General features: G+C 40.0%; 1 protein-coding gene across 5 annotated transcripts in view; it reads left to right on the plus strand.

The window, feature by feature from the left end:
* The window catches only part of kif2a (kinesin family member 2a), a 141,685-nt gene extending 122,947 nt beyond the window's left edge, over positions 1 to 18,738 (plus strand). Inside the window, exons 17-21 of one of the 5 annotated variants that reach the window (XM_048602256.1) lie at positions 1,227 to 1,343; positions 5,560 to 5,707; positions 8,989 to 9,090; positions 14,344 to 14,479; positions 16,661 to 18,738. In XM_048602256.1, the coding sequence (XP_048458213.1) occupies positions 1,227 to 1,343; positions 5,560 to 5,707; positions 8,989 to 9,090; positions 14,344 to 14,479; positions 16,661 to 16,746 (589 nt within the window). In that variant the 3' untranslated portion in view covers positions 16,747 to 18,738. The remainder of the gene's footprint in view (positions 1 to 1,226; positions 1,344 to 5,559; positions 5,708 to 8,988; positions 9,091 to 14,343; positions 14,480 to 16,660) is intronic. The other 4 variants (XM_048602265.1, XM_048602272.1, XM_048602276.1 and 1 more) reach the window with 4 other exon arrangements.
* The last annotated feature ends 3,189 nt before the right edge of the window (positions 18,739 to 21,927 follow it).

The raw sequence follows: 21,927 nt of genomic DNA on the forward strand, positions 1-21,927 counted from the left end.
GCTGTGTTCCAGATGTAATTCAATTGGTGACGTTACTTGGCTTCAAGCAAAACACACTTTATTCTTACTCGACAGTTAAAACACAAACAAAAGAAAGAAAAATTGGTCTAACTTTAACTGTATTCAAAAGCATAACAGAATAATCTATTGTTCAACTACTAAAAAGCAACTGTTCCAATATAGTAATATCCCATAAACACACCCTTGGCAAAAGCAAATTCAGTAAAATAGATTGTCTCACATGCCATGTTTCTTCTGTCCAGAAGAAAAGAACATCAAGAAAATCTGGCAGAGAGGGAGTCAACTCCAGCGTTTTTCTGTAGGAGGAAGAGATGTATGGCAGCTTCAGAACCCCAACAGCTACTAAAATCTAAACTAAAACCCTGGTTCTGTGGGAGCCTGACTCCACCCATTCATGCTGCTTCTATTGTTCCAAATTTAGAGAAAAACCAAGGCCTCTCAAGATATTTACTTATTGGCTTGGAACAGATCACTCAGCACCTCTGTCTCAACCTCTCTTCATCTTAAAAAAAAGGACAAAATACACCCCTTGAAGCCATAGTAACATCACAATGACAGGTTAATCTGTGCAATCAATTTATATCTGCAAAATATAACACCTTAATGATTTGTAATTGGCCATCTTTCACCAAGTATTCTCAGTCCACCTTAAGGAGGATTGAGGAAACACAGATGAAGACAAAATAATTTGATGTTGGTGTTTTAATGCATTTTTAATCACGAGACTGTCTAATCTCCGTAACCATCGTGAGCATCACTGTACCCAAGAGAATATTTGAGGGGAAGACTCAAACTTGTAATGGTTTCTAGATTTAATTGTTTTATGCAGTAAATAATTGAGTGGAATAAATAATTTAGTTTCTGATAGTTATTGATGTAGTACATAAAATACAATATCAAATAATTTGTAAAACAGAATTTTAGATGAAATAATTTCAAGTTGAACGTTATTTTTAGCCGTAGTTCATTAAAATTCTAGTGTTGCAAATGCATCTGTTTAAAATAAAGGTAACAAGTTTGCAGGCTTCAGCTTCATATTTGACTGTTGATTGTGACTTTTTACAAAAAACAGAACTTATCTGAAGTATTATTTCTAGAATTATATGTCATATTTTTAACAGACATTCTATCTGTAAAAATGTACCTTCACTGTTCCTTCCTGACTGGGTTTCCTCCTTTGTTCACTCATTTGCTTGATACTGCAGAGTAAAGGAGTTTGGAATAAGTCCCTCGGATATTCCCTTTCAGCAAGGTGGTGGGAGCCGTTCTGACCTCTCTCCTACCTACCTCGAGTATGACGACTTCCCTCCTTCACCTACCAGGTCTTCTATGTCTTTCTATCAGTTTCTTTTCCTCCTCCTACCCCTTATTCCTTTTATACTGGCCTATATGATCCATCAATTATTACAAGCTGTATCATTAAAGCAAAATACTGTGAATGCTGGAAATCTGGAAAAAACCCCAGCAAACCTGGAAATGCTTTGCAAGTTTTTCAGTGTCTGTGAAGAAACATTTGTTGTGCAGGTCTGATAAAAGATCTTTTACTCTGCACCGATACTGCCAGACTTGCTAAGTAATTTTCAGCATTTTCTGGTATTACTATAAATTGTACCGTTGTTTACTTGTCAAAATTTGTATAAAGTTCTGTTGCATGTCTTTTGCGCCTTCATCTTTTTTTCTCCCACTCTTGTCACAATGTTTAACAAAACTCTATTTTTGCATGGTTATGTGTATATTTTCAGTTGCAGTATAATTTTCAGCAGTGGCATTTTATTGGTTTCAAAGGACTTGTTTGTGCATGGCTCAAAAATTAAAGCTGCAGAACCACAAGAATAGACCAGAAACTGGCAGAAGTTGCTATTCTGCAGTTTTATTAAATGGCTCTAAATGCCCAATGAAAAATTCAATTATATTTGCTGAACATGTCGAGAGCAATGTTTTAAAAAGCCCGTGAGCAGGGAACTTCCTTTCATATGTTGCATTTCAATATTTGCACTGGCAAGTTAGACCAGGAACAGTCTTTCTGCACTGTAGTTTACTGGATGTTTTAGTCTAGTTGGGCTAACTTCAGTCTCTACTGATAAAGATTTTGCCTTGATCACCTTGTTAATTATTTATATGCAGTTTGTTCACCATTGCAGAAAGTGAAGCAGTCAGTATTTTTTCATTTACAGTGTGTAAATTACTTGTTGTGTTTAGTGATTGCAATTCCAGCAGCCATTTCGACTTCAAAAATGTATAAAACATTTTGCTATTATGCTATTATGACGTTGCATGTGTCTTGTGCCACTTCTTCATGGTCTGGCATTCTAAAATGACCTGCCTTGGTAGATTTAGCTTTTAGTTACTGAGTTGTTGGAAGTTTTGTCATGAGAGATTTAATTCAGACGTTTGGGAGATCAAGAATTTTATCCTCTCAAGCTCCACATAGAAACACTAGATCCTTAATTTTGTTCTTAAGAGCCAGGAGCTTTGCAGGAATCAAATACCCCTTCCTCATTCCCCTTGCATATGTAATGGAGTTAAGTCCTTTATTTGTTTTCTCCTATCATCAGCAAGAACATAAAGTTCAGTTCACTGTATTAGTTTAAAATAAAAGAACTGCAGATGCTGGAAATCTGAAACAAAAACACATTGCTGGAGAAACTCAGTGGATCTGGCAGCATCTGAAATGAAAGTGAAACTAATGTTTCAAGTCCAGTGATTCTGTTCTGATCTGAAGAGTCACTGGACCTGAAACATTAGGTGTTAAAGGCCCAAAAGCCCATGCGTTAATGTACAGTAGGGGTGACCTATCACTTGATCTAGTTTAGCAAGAACTCAAAAGATACTTTCTGAAGTAGTTGTCCTGCTATATATCTATCATATCTGCAAATCCTCTTCAACATTTTGAATGTGAACTACCATCATCTGTCACTGTTCAAGTTCAGATGAAGCAAATCATGACATTGGATGTGTAGTTTTATTTATTTTGGCCCAATGGACTTGTCTTTTGGTCTCACTTTGGAACAATGAGGAACTGACTGGCACACATCTGAAATGTGTTGTAGAACATGATTGCTTTCATTCATCAAGTGGAGCTATTTGCCTAGCTTAAGAAGGAATGTGTTTACCGCCAGACAGGCGGTAGTTTGGTTTCTCTCTGTGTGTGGGAGAAGAGTAATACTTTTCAGCAGTGTGTGGAAGTATGAGAGTGATGCAAAGATCTCTTTCTTTCCAGTCAAAGGAAGGCTCTGTGATGGTTGGCAGAGGCACAGGCTAATGTGGGCTATAGTGTCAAAATTAGTGGCAGTTAATCAAGATCTAATGGTAGAGAGAGAAGAGCTTTTGCACGAAGTAAAAGTCTTTTCTGGAGTAGTATTCGGATAATTCTCCATCCACCATGGAATAATGGAAGTTCATATTTGTATGTGAAAGTTAACCTTCACTGAACTAAAGAGGATTGTAGCTGAGATAACAAGGTGTAGAGCTGGATGAACACAGCAGGCCAAGCAGCATCAGAGGAGCAGGAAGGCTGACGTTTCGGGCCTAGACCCTCCTTCAGAAATGGGGAAGGGGAAGGGGGTTCTGAAATAAATAGAGGGGGAGGCGGATAGAAGATGGATAGAGGAGAAGATAGGTGGAGAGAAGACAGACAGGTCAAAGAGGCGGGGCTGGAGCCAGTAAAGGTGAGTGTAGGTGGGGAGTTAGGGAGGAGATAGGTCAGTCCAGGGAGGACGGACAGGTCGAGGGACGGGATGAGGTTGGTAGGTAGGAGATGGGGGTGGGGCTTGAGGTGGGAGGAGGGGATAGGTGGGAGGAAGGACAGGTTAGGGAGGTGGGGACGAGCTGGGCTGGTTTTGGGATGTGGTAGGGGGAGGGGAGATTTTGAAGCTTGTGAAGTCCACATTGATACCATTGGGCTGCAGGGTTCCCAAGCGGAATATGAGTTGCTGTTCCTGCAACCTTCGGGTGGCATCGTTGTGGCACTTCAGGAGGCCCAGGATGGACATGTCGTCTGAGGAATGGGAGGGGGAGTTGAAATGGTTCGCGACTGGGAGGTGCAGTTGTTTAGTGCGAACCGAGCGTAGGTGTTCTGCAAAGCGGTCCCCAAGCCTCCGCTTGGTTTCCCCGATGTAGAGGAGGCCATAACGGGAACAGCGGATACAGTATACCACATTAGCAGATGTGCAGGTGAACATCTGCTTGATATGGAAAGTCTTCTTGGGGCCTATGATGTGGGTGAGGGGGGATGTGTAGGGGCAGGTGTAGCACTTCCTGCGGTTGCAGGGAAAAGTGCCAGATGTGGTGGGGCTGGAGGGGGAGTGTGGAGCGGACAAGGGAGTCACGGAGAGAGTGGTCCCTCCGGAAAACAGATAAGGGTGGGGAGGGAAAAATGTCTTTGGTGGTGGGTTTGGATTGCAGATGGCGTAAGTGTCGGAGAATGATGCGTTGGATCCGGAGGTTGGTGGGGTGGTACGTGAGGACGAGGGGGATTCTGTTTTGGTTGTTATTGCGGGGAGGGGGTGTGAGGGATGAGCTGCGGGAAATGCGGGAGACACGGTCGAGGGCGTTCTCGACCACTGAGCGGGGGAAGATGCGGTCCTTGAAAAATGAGGACATCTGAGATGTATGGGAGTGGAATGCCTCCTCCTGGGAGCAGATGCGGCAGAGGCGAAGGAATTGGGAATAGGGGATGGCATTTTTGCAGGAAGGTGGGTGGGAGGAGGTGTATTCTAGGTAGCTGTGGGAGTCGGTGGGCTTGAAATGGATATCGGTTTCTAGGTAGTTGCCAGAGATGGAAGCAGAGAGGTCCAGGAAGGAGAGAGAGTATTAGAGATGATCCAGGTGAACTTAAGGTTGGGGTGGAAGGTCTTGGTGAAGTGAACGCATTGTTCGAGCTTCGTGTGGGAGCACGAGATGGCGCCGATACAGTCATCAATGTAACGGAGGAAGACCTGTCCATCCTCCCTGGACTGACCTATCTCCTCCCTAACTCCCCACCTACACTCACCTTTACTGGCTCCATCCCCGCCTCTTTGACCTGTCTGTCTCCTCTCCACCTATCTTCTCCTCTATCCATCTTCTATCCGCCTCCCCCTCTCTCCCTATTTATTTCAGAACCTCCTTCCCTTCCCCCATTTCTGAAGAAGGGTCTTGGTCCGAAACGTCAGCCTTCCTGCTCCTCTGATGCTGCTTGGCCTGCTGTGTTCATCCAGCTCTACATCTTGTTATCTCAGATTCTCCAGCATCTGCAGTTCCTACTATCTCTGAAAGGATTGTAGCTGAGGTATCTGATAAATAATATTCTGCAGTATTAATTTTAGTGCAAAGCATGCACAATATTTTGCTAAACTGAAGCTATGTGGTGTATTTTCAGTACACTTTTAAAAATTATCACTTGAATATGCCAATTTTATGTGAGCATTATTATAAATCTACAAGTTAAGTCTATAACGGCAGTAAAATTGATGTCTAAAATCTAACTGGAGAAATTATTCTTCAAGGTGAGCTGTCATCATGATCTATTTTATTTCTCCTTCCCCAAAAATATACTAGAGTGAAAGAGTTAATTGTGGATCAGAACGGTCCAGGAGAAGGACGGGCTAATATACTTGTACCAAATCAGCTCGATGCTTTAGAGGCTCAATGGGGACTTGGTAGCTCTCCTCAACGAGATGACCTTAAACTCCTCTGTGAACAAAATGTGAGTTTTCTTGAAAGACTTTTTACATAGTGTCTAAGCAAACTCTTATCATTTCAAAAAGTTTGCTCTCAACTACTCTTTAGTACTCTATCTAAAGTGTTCTCATAATTCTAAATGTTTGGTTGATAATATATACTCAGTAATTGTGGTTATCTGTAAAATATAATTGCAAATATGTGATTTTATATTTTCACACAACTTTTATCCAGTTTATGTGAAAAAAATCAGTACAATTAGTTTTGATGATGCAAGTTTCATACGCCAGGAGTAAGGACGATTCATTTTACTTTAAAAAAGCAGCCTGTTTCATTGTCAGTTTAAGACAGCTTTCTTTGTTTAAATGTATTTTATAATCTGTCACTCCTGCTATTCCAAAGTGTTAGTAACAATATACTGAAAATGATTAGAATATCAATTGCAACTTTCTTTTCATCATAATTGCTTTTTGAGAAATTATATTTTACACTTGGAGGAATTTCATCCACTTCAGCATCAACGTTTTTTGGTAAAAAGCTTTAAAAAGAATGATTGCTTAGGTTCGCCATTGCGTGGCAGTTTCAGATTATGTGGATTACATAATATTGTATGGTTGGATAGAACGCATAATAAACTTAAAAATCATTTAGTAAATGTGGCAAAATGTTTGCCCATCCATCTGAGAAAATGTTTTTGTTTTGTCTCAGGTTTTAACGTTTCATGCAAAGTTATCATGAACTCTCAGGCAGTTTCTTGCATCATTATTATAAATAGAAAAGAATGTAGCAATGGCCCTAAAATAATCTCCATGGGAGTTCACTAGAAACCTGTCTTTGTGTAGAATTACTATGATTAATACTATCTCTGTCAATGAGAATTCAGCCAATTCTTTAGCGAACCCAAAAGCTTAATTTGATCATAATTTCAGAAATAATTTTCTATGTTAAAATTGCCTTTGGGCAAGAGCAAAAATCTGGCATAGTTTCTTGTTAATATCAGTAAAATTATTTTTCTGTAGGAAAAACAAGGTATGAGGGCAGGAAATTGGGCATTCAAGATTTAGGTTAATGTCCATTTGAACAATATTAAGAGGTACTTAACTGTTCTTGGCTTAGTTGGGAATAGAAATCAACAACACCTCCGCTCTCCAACCAAAACCCCAGGTAGCCAGGATGATAAGTAGTTGAGCTCAAAATGCAGGCAAGTTTCAAACATACAAATGATTTGTGCACCTTCACATAACCAAATAAACTTTTACGGTCAGTTTTCATGTTCCCTGCAAGCTTACTCTTGTACTTTATTTTCCTTTTCTTAATCAATCCCTTTGTCCTCCTTTACTGAATTCTAAACTGCTCCCAATCCTTAGGTCTGTTTTCTTTCTGACCAATTTGTGCTTCTTCATTGGACCTAATACTATCTTTAATTTTCCTTGTAAGCCATGGTTTGGCCACCTTTCCCATTTTACTTTTGTGCCAGACAAGAGTGAACAATTGTTGCGGTTCACCCTTGTGCTATGTAAATGTTTACCTTTACCTTTTCACAGTTATCTTTTAAGGAACATTCTCCAATCCATCATAGCCAACTTGCACCTCATACCTTTGTAGTTTCCTCTATTTAGATTCAGGACCCTGGTCCGAGAATCAACTGCGGCACTCCATCTTGATGAAGAATTCTATCATATTATGATCGCTAATCTCCAAGGTGCCTCGCACAACTAGATTGCCAGTTATACCTTTCTCATGACACAATACCCAATCTCGGATGGCTTGTTCATTAGTTGGTTCCTCAATGTATTGGTCCAGAAAATGATCCTTTATATGCTCCTTGAATTCCTCCTTTATGGCAAATCAGTACCAATGCTAAGCTATTTGCAAATGAATGTGTACCATAACCACTAGTTGTTCACCTTCCACCTCCAGGACGTCCTGTAGATAATCAGAGATATCCTTGACCCTGCACCAGGGAGGCAACATACCATTCTGGAATCCTGTTAGCTGCCACAGAAATGCCTGTCTATTCCCCTTCCAATTAAATAGCATACAAGTATTACATTTCTACACTTTCTTGTTCTCCAGTGTAGTGGAGTTGACTGTGATGCAACAAATTTTTGTTGCTTTCCCCTGAGTTGCCATTCCTGCTACACCTCACCTCACCCTCCCGCCTCAATAGTACCCTAATTGGTATATCTGTTTGGTAGGGGAAGTGCCACAGGAGACTCCTTCACTATCTGCCTGGTCCTCTTGTTGTGCCTTGTGATCACCCATTCCCATCCTGCTTGTGGAGTCTTAGCCTGTGGCGTGATAACCTCTGTATACATGCTATCCACGAACTTACTACTTTTGCAGATGCTCCACAGTATCCCAGCTGCCGCTCCATCTCTAAAACCCAGGCTTTCAGGAGCTGCAGCTGGATACACCTCCTGTACACATAGTGGCTTTAGGCATTGCAAATGTTCCTGGCTTCCCACAGAGCAGGAAGAGCACACCGTAACTTTGAGTTTTTTTGGCATGAATAAACCCTTCAAATTAATCATTTGGAAGATGTTTAATATCAAATAATACCTAATGCCCTCTCGGGCCCTTCTTGCCTGGCCCTCATTACTATAGATTACAGACCTTGCAAACTATAAACCAACACTAAAGCAAAAAGCACCTCTTCCCCTTTGTATCAAATTCCCACTGTGCTCCAAATTCCCTCTGTACCTCATTCCACATATGCTCTCTCCTTACTGATTTGGCTTTATTATCACTTATCATAGAAGAATGCCATTTACTAAATTATATCAGTGTTGGCTCTTTGAAAGATCTGTCCAGTTAGCTGAATTTCACACTCTCTTTCCTTTATATTCCTGTAAATTATTGCCTATATCTAATTCCTTTTGAAATTTTATAACTGCTGTTTTCACCGTCACTTTACCAATCAGGCAGTGTATTCAGATTACAAAGATGTACAAAGAAGTTTCCAAATATTGCCTTTCATTCTTTGTCAATCTGTACTCTGATTGTTATTCCTCCTACCACTGGAAATAGTTTATTTGTATGTATTCTTATTAAAAACATCCATGATTTTGAATAAATCTATCCAATTTTTCCCTTAACCTTGCCAGATCTAAAGAGAATGTGTGTACATTCTTATGTGTCTATACATATTTTTGAACTGCATGTCTGTCTTACTGTTGTTTATAATAGATTGCATATGTCAAAGCACTGCTTCTGCTCTTGTGGTTTTAATTTTTGATTTTCAGTATTTAAGTGAAATGTTTTTAAAACATTCCTGCTGATTCAGCCTATTGCTTGTGTTTTGAGGAGGAGGAGGTTTCGCCCCAGCTGTTCACTTTCCATGAAGCAGTGTCTCAAATGGTTGAAATGGAAGAACAGGTTGTAGAAGAGCACAGAGCAATATTCCAGGTATGAAATAAGTTTGTGAGAATATTTATTTCAGTAACTCTAAAAGAATTTCAAATAATGATATCAATTTCTGAAGGCTAATTGGTTTTTCATTCTCATTGAACAATATTTTGTGCCATGTACCCTATACTGGGAGATGATTGTCTCCAGCAGTTTGTGACCTATCTTTTCCACTCTACTGTAAGCTGCTTGACATACTCTCATTCCAGAATGCCCTTTACCAGATATCTGTTTGACATGGCAACTTACCAAATTAACGATACACTGAGTTGAATATAAATTGATCCATAGCAAAGAAAGAGTTCATAATAGTCTGACAATTGGGATCAACATACGTTCTATAGAACGTAGAATTGTACTGCGCAAGAATGGGCCCTTTGGCCTGTGATGTTGTGCCAAACATGACACCAAATTAAACTAATCCCTTTTGCATGCCATTGGTCCATATTCCTCCATTCCTTGCATATTCATGTGCTTATCTAAAAGTCTCTTAAACGCCTCTATTGTATTTGCGTTTACCACCACGCTTGGCAGCGTGTTCCAGACTCGTATCACTCTCTGTTTAAAAAGAAGTCTTGCCCCTCACATCTTGTTTGAACTTTTCACCTCTCACCTTTAAATGAATGCCCCCTATTTTTAGACATTTCAACTCTGGGGAAAAGCTTCTGATTGTCAGACCTATCTATGCATCTCATGATTTTATAGACTTCTATCAAGTCTTCAGAAAAAAACAAGCTGTGTTTTTCTAGCCTCTCCTTATAGTTCATACCCTCTAATCCAGGCAGGATCCTGGTAAACCTCTTCTGCACCCTCTCCAAAGCCTCCACTTTCTTCCTGTAATGTGCGCACCGAATTGAACACAATATTGGAGCTGTGGCCTAACCAAAGTCTTTTACAGCTGCAATATGACATCCTGGTTCTTCCCCATCCAGTAAAAGCAAGCAGGCCATATGCCTTCTTTACCACTCTCTCTACTTGCGTGGCCACTTTCAGGGCGCTGTGGACTTGAACCCCAAGGCCCCTATGTACATCAAAGCTATTCGGAGTACTGCCACTAACTGTATACTTTTCCTTAACATTTGACCTCCCAAAGTGCAGCACCTCACACTTATCCGGATTAAACTTCATCTGCCATTTCTCCGCCCATAACTTCAAAGAATCTAAATGCCGCATTATCCTTTGACAACCTTCTACGTTATCCACAACTCCTCCGGTCTTTGTATCGTCTGCAAGCTTAATAACCCACCCATCTATATTTTCATCCAAGTCATTTATATATATATATATATCAAAAGCAGAGGTCCCAGTACTGATTCCTGCGGAACACCATTAGTCATGGACCTCCAGCCAGAAAAACAACCTTCCACAACTACCCTCTGCCTTCTATGGGCAAGCTAATTCTGAATCCATGTGGCCAAGTCACTATAGATCCCATGCATCTTAACCTTCTAATGAGTTTGCCGTGAGAGACCTTGTTGAAAGCCTTTCTAAAATCCATGTAGACAACATCCACTGCTCTACCCTCATCAATCACCTTTGTCAGCTCCTCAAAATTCAATCAAGATGTGATTGGGGAGGTGATAGCCTAGTGGACTGTTAATCCAGAGACCCAGATAACATTCTGGGGACCTGGGTTCAAATCCTGCCATGGCAGATGGTGGAATTAGAACATAGAACATAGAACATTACAGCGCAGTACAGGCCCTTTGGCCCTCGATGTTGCGCCGACCTGTGAAACCAATCTGAAGCCCATCTAACCTAAACTATTCCATTATCATCCATATGTTTATCCAATGACCATTTAAATGCCCTTAAAGTTGGCAAGTCTACTACTTTTGCAGGCAGGGCATTCCACGCCCTTACTACTCTCTGAGTAAAGAACCTACCTCTGACATCTGTCCTATATCTATCACCCCTCAATTTAAAGCTATGTCCCCTCGTGCTAGCCATCACCATCCGAGGAAAAAGGCTCCCACTGTCCACCCTATCTAATCCTCTGATCATCTTGTATGTCTCTATTAAGTCACCTTTTAACCTTCTTCTCTCTAATGAAAACAGCCTCAAGACCCTCAGCCTTTCCTCGTAAGACCTTCCCTCCATACCAGGCAACATCCTGGTAAATCTCCTCTGCACCCTTTCCAATGCTTCCACATCCTTCCTATAATGCGGTGACCAGAACTGTATGCAATACTCCAAGTGCGGCCGCACCAGAGTTTTGTATAGCTGCAACATGACCTCATGGCTCCGAAACTCAATCCCTCTACCAATAAAACCTAACACACCGTATGCCTTCTTAACAATGCTATCAACCTGGGTGGCGACTTTCAGTGATCAATGCACATGGACACCGAGATCTCTCTGCTCATCCACACTACCAAGAATCTTACTGTTAGCCCAGTACTCTGTATTCCTGTTACTCCTTCCAAAGTGAATCACCTCACATTTTTCCGCACTAAACTCCATTTGCCACCTCTCAGCCCAACTCTGCAGCTTATCTATGTCCCTCTGTAACCTGCAACATCCTTCTGCACTATCCACAACTCCACCGACTTTGGTGTCATCCGCAAATTTACTAACCCATCCTTCTACGCCCTTATCCAGGTCATTTATAAAAATGACAAACAGCAGTGGCCCCAAAACAGATCCTTGCAGTACACCACTAGTAACTGAACTCGAGGATGAACATTTCCCATCAACCACCACCCTTTGTCTTCTTACAGCTAGCCAATTTCTGATCCAAACCGCTAAATCACCCTCAATCCCATGCCTCTGTATTTTCTGCAATAGCCTACCATGGGGGAACCTTATCAAACGCTTTACTGAAATTCATAATTAACAGACTAATGATGACCATGAACCCATTGCTGATTGTTGGTAAAAACCCACTTGGTTCACACTAGGGAAGGAAACTGGCATTCCTACCTGGTCTGGCCTACGTGTGACTCCGGACCCACAGCAATGTGGTTGACTCTTAACTGTCCCCTAGGCAATTAGGGATGGGCAGTAAATACCTAGCCAGCAACGCCCTCATCCTGTGAATGAATAAAGAACCTGCCCTGCATCAAGCCATGCTCACTGTCCTTAATTAGATCATGCTTTTCCACATGCACATAAATCCTGTCGCTAAGAATTCTCTCCAATAGCTTCCCAACGACTGATGTGAGACTCACCAGTCTATAGTTTCCAGGATTATTCCTACTTCCCTTGAACAGAGGAACAAAACTAGCTACTTGCCAGTCGTACGGAACCTTTCCAGTGGCCAGTGAGGATACAAAGATCTTGGTCAAGGCCCCAGCAATCTTCTCTCTTGCTTCTCTCAATAACCTGGGGTAGATACCATCAGGCCCTGGGGACTTAACCACCTTAATACTCTTCAACACCACTTCTTTCTTGATCACAAAATGTCCTTGCATATTAGCATGCTCCATACAAATCTCTCTATTGTCCATATTCCTTCTCCTGGTTGAATACTGACACAAAATACTCATTTAGGTTCTCACCCACGTTCCCTGCCTACAAGCACAAGTTCCCTCCTTTATCCATGAGTGGTCCTACCTTCTCCCGAGTTATCTTCTTGTTTTTAATGTATGTATAGAATGCCTTGGTATTTTCTCTTTAACCCTATTTGCCAAGGTTATTTCATGGCCCCTTCTTGCTGTCCTGATTCCCTGCTTGAGTACTTGCCTGCTTTCCTTATATTCCTCATGACCTATGTCTGATTTTAGCTTCCTAAATCTTATGTATGGTTCTTTTTTCCTTTTGACTAAATTCATAACCTTCCTTGTTATCCAAGGGTCCCTTACCTTGCCACCCTTGTCCTTCCTCCTTACTGGAACATGCCGGTCCTGAAGTTTAGTCAGCAGGTCTTTAAACAGTTCTCACGTGTCAAATGTGGACTTGCCTGATAACAGATTCTCTCAATTAACACTCTGTAGCTCCTGCCTAATACTGACATAATTTGCCGTCCCTCAATTTAATACCTTACCACAAGGTCCTGACTTATCCTTATTCATCGCTATCTTAAAACTTAAGAAGTTTATGTCTAATCAAAACACCTAAAACAATTCAGGTTAAACAGGAAATCTCAGTGGGAGAGAGAATCTCTACTCAATGCTTACACATTTTAACTGATTTCAAGCACTATTTTAGCTGGTTGAATTTTTTTGGCACCAAGAAGAATCCCTGCCATTACCAATATGATGATATCCTTGATGGAAAATACAAGATCAGTGACAAACTTAAAGATTTTTTTTCTGTTTTGGCCAGAACAGACTTTAAATCTATCTTTCAATAAAATTTATGAGCTAGGCAACAGATGAGCCATGATCTCATTGAATGGTAGAACAGATTCAAAGGACTGAATGACCTACTTCTGTTTCTGTGTTCCTCTCTTCCCATGTAACATAAGAAATAGGAGCAGGCTATTTATCTGCACAATCTTGCTCTTTCATTCATTAAGATCAAAGGTGTGTTTTGTTTTTAAACACCACAGCAAAACCCTACCTTACAACTGTTAGTGGACTACACCACACAGACTGGCAGATTCAGAGGGTTGCTAACCACCACTTCAAGTGTATTTAATTAACCTGCTTTTTTTCTTTGCTGCTCCTTTGTGTCCACTTCACAATTTGGAACATTAGAAGCAGCCTGAATGGGAGGGGTCAAGCTCCCACAGAACCAGGATTTCAGTTTAGCTATCAGTAACTTGGGGTTTAGAAGCTGCAATACATCGCTCTCTGCTACATCAAAACGCTTGAGTTCTCTTTCTTTCTCTCTGAATTTTTCTCTTGATAGTCCTTCCTCCTGGATTGGAGAATTGCATGTGAGACAATCTATTTTTCTGAATTTATGGGATGTTAGTATATTGGAACAGTTGCTGTTTAGTAGTTCAATAATCCAAATTAAAGTTTTCCAATAGAGTTATTCGAATTCATCTTTTTTCTTTTGTTTGTATTTTTACTATAGTGTATGAATCAAGTGTGTTGTGCTTCAAGCATGGTTGTTTGACTGATCGTATTGCATCTGGAATGCAATGCCTAGCACTCGCCTTTAAAATAAGAAAAAGTTAAGGTCTCGGCTATCTCCCCATGTTTTGAGGGGGTTTGGTCTTGTCCATAACAGGATTAACAAAATGAACCAGATCAAGAACATAACCATTTTTGAAATATCTGCCTTGGGGCTTTGAAGATTAGTAAGCATGTGTTTATAAGTACTTGATATGTTGTATCAACTGATTTGGTTTTGTATCGACAGGAATCTATTCGGTGGTTAGAGGATGAAAAAGCACTTTTGGAGATGACTGAAGAAGTGGATTACGATGTGGATGCATACTCCACACAGCTGGAGGCTATTTTAGATCAGAAGGTTGAGATTCTAACCGAACTGAGAGGTAGGTTTAAAGAAATGTAATTCACGGTCAACCAGTATATAAAGAATACGTCTAGGTATAGCAGTCACCAACTATTATATTGAAATAAAATGCATTCAAATATAATTTTTACGTACTCAGATGATAATGTGCCATGCTGCTGGAAGAATACATGACAATCAACCAGCTGCAAAGTGCTGAGCAGAAAGATAAAATTCTGTTTCTTGAAGTTGGTTTGGACTACACGGGTTCAGTGAAGGCCAGAGACTGAGAAATAGGCGTTGAACAATACAGTTAATGTTATTTTTATTTGTTAATGACTCAGCCAGCATTTATTGGCTGTCTGATTGCCCAGACGGTTAGAAGTCGACGATATTGTTTTGGGTCTGGAGTCAGATCAGGTAAACTTGGAAGATTTCCTTTCCTGAAAGACATTATTGAAGCAGATGTGTTTTTTTTTACGACAATTGATAGTGTGGTACATGGTTGTAATTAGACTACGCATTTTTAATTCCAGATTTTTTTTATTAAATTCAAATTCCATCATCTTTTATGGTGGGATTTGAACCCATGTCCCCAGAACATTAGCTATGGGTAATAAAAACAGAAAGTGCTGGAGATACTCTGCAGGTCTGGCAGCAGCTGTGGAGCTAATGTTTTGAGTCCAATTCTTCTGAAGAAAGAAAAGTCAGCTGTTTCTCTTTTCACATATGCTGCCAGGCCTGCTGATTTTCTGAATGCTGGGAATCTGAAATTAAAAACCAAGTGTTTTTTTCCTTAGTTACTAGTCCAGTAATGTTATCACTTCACCAATGCCAGAATACAGCAAAACTTGGACAACCTTCATATTTGATCTGATGAGTGGCAAGTAACATTCACACCACACAAATGTCTCCAATGACCTACACCTCCCCATAATATTCAACATCATTGCCATCCAATTCCCCTGCCATCAATATCCTTGGGGCTATTGTTGACAAGCCCCATAATGACATGCTGCAAGACCAGTTAGAAATTGGGAATTCTGGTGAAACTGACTTTAACTTCCTGAAGCTATTTCTCCATCTACATATCCAGACAAGTGGGGAGTTGTGCTAAGTACAGATCCAACAACACTCAAAACAGAAAAAAGACACCATGCAAAAGAAAACAACTTGCTTAATTTGCACCCCTTCTATCATCTTAACATTCGCTCCCTCCAACTTCAGCTACAGACAAAACCCACCAAGGTTTCTTCAATAGCACCTAGCAGACCAACAGCCTCTAATGTTTAGAAGCACCACGGAAGCATCATCTTCATAGAACCCCTACAGTGTGGAAGTAGGCCCCTCGGAGCATCCCACCCAGACCCATCCCCATAATCTACACATCCCTGAACACTACGGGAAATTTAGCATTGCCAGTCCACCTAGCCTGCACATCTTTGGACTGTGGGAGGAAACCGGAGCACCCGGAGGAAACCCACACAGAAAGGGGAGAATGTGCAAACTCCACACAGACAGTCGCCTGATGGTGGAATTGAACCCGGGTCTCTGGCGCTGTGAGGCAGCAGTGCTAACTACTGAGCCACCGTACCACCCTAACTTGAACTTCCAAAACTCCGATTTGGAAATGTTTTGTTATTCTTTCATTATCACTGGCTCAAAATCTTGCAGCTCCCTCCCTAAAAGCATTGTGGGAGTACCTTCACTACATGGACTGCAGTGATTTAAGATGAATACTCTCCATCAGCTTTTTGAGGGCAATTATGGATAGACAAATACTAGAGTCGCTACTGATGTCTACACCTCATGAACAAATAGAGCTTTAGCTGGTTAAAGCAATGAGTAATTAAGAGAATTTTGGAACACACTATACAATTTCTAGTCTTCATAGAAATGAACGAAATCGCTTTGCGTATTTTTATTTACATCTGATAAGGGGTTCAGTTTCTATTATTATTCATTTTACTTGCTCAGTGCTACAGAGCTACCTTATACAGCGAGTAGTACAAATAATTACTCTAAGTCAACATTAATTTTATCATATTGTATAAATTTGGCTAGGTTTTGCCTGTGCATATTACTGAACATATCTTGGGATAATTTTTGCTTTAGTTGGTGGAAAATTAATGGTGGTTGTTATTCTACTGGCTGCCAGAAGCTGAACATGCCTTTTTTTCTTCTGTACGATATGTTACAAACTTATCTTTTGTTTCTACAGATAAAGTAAAAGCCTTCCGTACAGCTCTTCAAGAGGAAGAACAGGCTAGTAAGCAGATCAATCCCAAACGGCCACGAGCTATTTAAATGACAGACACACGCTAAGGATTAACTGATTTACTAAATCCTTATTACTGAAACTTCCTTACTAATGTCATGCTTGTGGTCATCAGAAGCCAATCACTGGAACGATGAGAACTTTTGGAACTACATCAATTGAAACTTTCTATTATTTGACTTGAATAATTTTTCTTCTGAACTCACTCCCATGGAATCACTATTAAACAAATGCTTCTAATCCAACAGCACAAATTCACAGGGTTAGGACTTTATGAAGTACTTCTTGGAAAGTTTTTGGGCTTTGCCAAAAAGCTTTGGAAAGAAAATTCTTGCCAACTTTTTTTTTTAAATAACTGTCAAAATAACTATGGAGATTACGCTTTTAGATACTCTGTATTTTTTATTTTATATTTTAATTGATGTGGTTACATTTTGTTATCATAGCTGGCTGTTTAGTTTTGGAATGTGTTCGTATGCATGCACAACCCACTTGTGGTGTGAAGTAACTCTCATACACCGGACTGATTGATCATCTTGTTTTCTCGATGCCTTCCACAAGGCTGATTTCCCCCAAACCAAGAGGTCTCTCAATATTAGGGACTGATGTTACTTAATAAAAATGCATTCCTTGTTTTCTGTGTGAATTAATTTATTGTGCCATGTATTTTTCTGTTTTAGTTGTATGTTTGGGCCATCCTTTGTCTAATTTGTTCTATTATTTTTCAAAATATGTGCCATATTATCAATGTATTTAAAATACCAGTTAGTCTTGAAATGTCCTGAAATGGTACACAAATGGAGCTTGACATTCCACATACATAATTTATCAATTAAGTCAAGGTATATGCTGATTTTTTTTTTAAATGAAGTGTTTCATAGCATCTCACTTTAACAGCTATACAGAGTTTTGAGAATAAAGTTAAATTTACTTTTGGGAGAGGTTGTATTTCAAGCAACATCAGGACATGCACTAGCTTAAAATAAAAACTGGGACTCAATTACAGAGTTTCCTCCTATTTCAAGATTTTGAAAGTTTACTTTTAGTAAAAGGATTAATTACAATGTAGACTTTAATGATGGTTACTAATGTATTAAAACGTGTTTTAGAGCACTGGTAACTCAGCTTACAAATGAGTGTGGAGTAGTTTACAGCGTTGGTGCTTCATGCAGTTCAGATAAACAGTGGAGACTTTACTGGAAAACAAGGTTTTTAGGAAAACTTGAGTATGATTTCCCTATACTTTTGAATCCTGTAGCGACTTTTTTGGTGAAGACCTCATCAGTTATGTATGACAACATTTTCCTCAAAATTCATTTAAATTTTGTATTTGAAAAGTAGTATTAAAGCAATGTAAACCATTGTATTGGTATGATCTAATTTCAGCAAGGCAACAATGTACAAGTTGATGATTTCTCATTTGTAATTACCAGTTGTTCATATCTCATTTGTATACTGACAATGCAAAGTTTCAGTCCATTCATCTTGCCAGTTTACCTCCTGCAAGCATCAGTAAAATGTTTCTGAATGTGAAAGTTAAGTTTAATGCAGCATCCTTCCATTTAATGTAAAATGTGTATTAATGTCTTCACTGAATGCAATCAGAATGTCACATAATTCATACATGAGCCACATTGAAATATGATTTAGAAAACTAGAAATAACAATATTTTAGCAAAGCCCTCCAAATAATGTGTTAATTGCGATAAATTGAATGGAATTGGTAGGCATTCCAAAAAATGCATTAACACTTTGGTCCTTCGTTAGTTATATTTCAGAAGAGATGGTTACTTAACATCAATGGAAAACACTGATCTTGGCAGCTAAAGACACCCAATGTAATATCCTGATAATTTGAAGCTTTATATTTTACTTTAAATCATTTTATTTAGAGCCATTTGGAATAGTGAAAGGTTGTGTATAAGATTTACTTTTTAAAGACATTTTGTGATGTTTTGCTCTTGAGCTTCCAAGTAGCCTTTTGTAAAATACCAAAACAATTAAAGGAAGGTAGAAATGGATGCATGGTTTTGAAATAGTTTTTTGTTTTTAATATGTTTGCGTAACACTTAGTGCCTTTGTTAACGTTCTTAGAAAAAATATAGCGGGTCATTTGTTTTGTTTTTATTCTCACTTAATTATGATTAGTGTTAAATGACATTTGTCTGTACTGTAGAGCTACAAATTGAAAGGGAAATTCCGTAAAACTTTTAATCATTGTTTTATGTTCCTGCCTTTTCTTGTCCACTTATGTAGCTGTTATGTTTCTTGGTTGATTTTTTCTCAACCCTGCCACCATCCCCCCTTCCTGCCCACCCCACTTTCTGGAATGAAAATGCTGTTTCCTTATTTACGTTGCTTAATGGCCTTGTGGAAAAAAGAATATTTCCTCAGGATCTAGGTACATTTTTTAATTAACAGAAAATAACTGGGAGCTCATAAAGAATAATGTTTCATTCAATGGAATATCACAATTGCGAATTTAAATTATACCACATTATATCCTGTTATCAGCTATCATTTAGTGTTTGTTTCTGAATTCTTGTTAGTTGTAGTGATTTAGCTGTTGCCACTTATCAGTAACAATCATTTTGAGTATGCTGACCATCAGTAATGCCATTAGCAAAGGCAGACAGAAAATAGAATAATAACACTCAAGAAAATCTTGTATTAAAAGGGAATTTAACTCCTTACTTGAATCCATGGAGGCACTCGTTGGTTGTTGGTGTCGGGGGTTTTCTGGCACAGTAAATCGTCAGTTGGTTGGCTGTGGTCAGGCATCCACTTGGGGTAATTCTAGTTAGGAAGTCTGTGCCTCTGTAGAATGGGGAGTCAGCCTGCTCCATTGCAGCCAGTCTTTTACTTTCATAATCAATTTTCTCTCTTGTCATCTTGTTATAACTGTACAGGGTGTTGGTGGGTTTGCACATGGAGTACTGTGAACAGTTTTGGTCCCCTGTTTAGATAAGGCTATACTGTCATTGAGACAGTTCAAAAGAGATTCATGAGTTTGATTTCCGGGATGAAAGGTTCACTTTAAGAGTGACTAAATAGGGTAAGTCTTTATTCAATACAGTTTAGAGGAATGCACAGTGATCTTGATTAAACATGCAAAATTCTGAAGGGGCCTGAGAGGGTCAATATTGAGATGTTTCCATTAATGGGAGAACTTTGAACTGAGATATAGTTATAGAATAAGAAGACACTGACCTAATACTGAGATGCAAATGCATTTCTTCTTCCAGAGGGGTTTCAATATCTGGAAAGCTTTACCTTGGACTACTTTGGAGGCTTGATCACTGAAGGTATTTAAACAGGAGGAAGGTAGATTTTAGAAATTTCAAGGAGTTGAAGGTTAAGCTGACAAAAGAGGAGTTGAGGCCTGGGGCAGATCAGCTATAATCTTGTTCAATGTAGGGCATCCTTGAGGAGTCAAGTAGCTTACTCTTACTGTATATGTTCTTGTGCACACCTGATATAGTAATCTCACCCAGTGGGTGGGTGGGAAAGATAGGTAGGTGGAGGCATGTATGTGGAATCCACGTAAATGGATAGGTTGGGGAAACCTGCAGACTTGAAACCGTATGCTGGTTTACAGGACATGAATGTTCTGGGGCTCACAGTTCTCTTCCATTGTGCTGGAAATTGAACATGTGCAATGGGAGGGAAAGAAAATGGCTGTGACTACATTGTGTGGGCAGAATAAGTTACTTGATCTGTGAGGGAGGGGGCTGCAGCATTCATGATGCTGGGCCACGACAGTACTTAGATCTGTGCGCGTTGACAGACTTGCCGGGGGCTGATTTCCTGGCAGTCCTAATGCAGTGATCTCTGTTATATCTCCCTGACCCAGACACTCCTTGACAACTTAATATGGATATTTCATGAGGAAGACTAAAAGTGATGCCAGATGGTGTAACAATGCCCTCTGCCCCTACATAGAGAGATTAACCTGTAGATGGTTGCAGTAGCAGGGAGTGAGTGCGGGGTAGCTGAGAGAAGAATGTGGCACTTGGTGCAGTGGAAAAGTTAATTAACCTTCTTTTACCACTGTTGGCCATTCCACTCCCCCTCTGGAGACTGTGCTGACCCACGTGTACTAAACTGAGCAGGCTGCCAGGATTGGTAGGCTGACCTCCATCTGGGAAGAGGACTCCTCATTTTTGTAAAAAATTCATTTGTGGGATGTGGACGTTGCTGGCTGGCAGGCATTTATTAGCCATCCGTGGTTGCCCTTGAAGGTGATGGTGAGCTGCCTTCTTGAACCACTGCAGTCCACCTGCTGTGGGTTGACCCACAACGTTGTTAGGGAAACAGTTCCAGGATTTCGACCCAGCAACAGTGAAATAACAATGATACATTTCCAAGTCAGGATTGTGAGTGGTTTGGAGGGGAACTTGCAGGTAGTGGTGTTCCCATAAATCTGTTGCCATTGTCCTACAAGATGGAAATAGTCATGGGTTTGGAAGGTGCTGTCTGAGGATCTTTGGTGAATTTCTGCAGTGCAGGGAGTGGATGTGGTGTTCATCAAGCAGGCTGCTTTGTCCTGAAAGGTGTCAGTCTTCTAGTGTTGTTGCAGCTGCCCCAATCCAGGCAAGTGGGGATTACACTGCTGACTTGTGCCTTGTAGATGATGGATGTTTGGGGAGTCAGGTGAGTTACTTACCACACTATTCCTAGCTTCTGGTAGCCATTTGCATCATCCCATCCACCAGGAGCTCTCATGTTGCCCAATTTCCAAGGGAAAAAATTACCCCCCTCACTTAAAGCACCGCCTTATTTTTGAAATATATCCTCTGATCTATTTCCTTCACAAGAGGAAACATCCTTTTAGAATCCACTTTGTCCAATTCTCAGGATTTTGTTTACATATAAACTCACCCTTGTACCTTCTCGGATAAACCCCTCTTCCCACTATACCCTGGGCATTAGTTGGGAGAACTTTCTCTAAATTGCTTCTAATGTAATTAATCCTTTTTTAAATAAGGAGCCCAAAATTATACACCGATGTGATGGCACTACAAGCTCTAAAAGAAGCAAAACATCTATGACTTGTCATTTATTGTAAGCAGAATTGAATACATCATTCCATTCTTGATCATGATAGACCTGCATTCTCTTACATTTTCATTCTTCTTGCAAGTTTACATTTTACCACATCATACTCTTTGTCACATGTCCCTTTGCAGAATCACTGAATTATTAGTTTT

The sequence above is a fragment of the Rhincodon typus genome, chromosome 1, assembly GCF_021869965.1.
Source record: "Rhincodon typus isolate 14 chromosome 1, sRhiTyp1.1, whole genome shotgun sequence".
NCBI classification, from domain to species: domain Eukaryota; kingdom Metazoa; phylum Chordata; class Chondrichthyes; order Orectolobiformes; family Rhincodontidae; genus Rhincodon; species Rhincodon typus.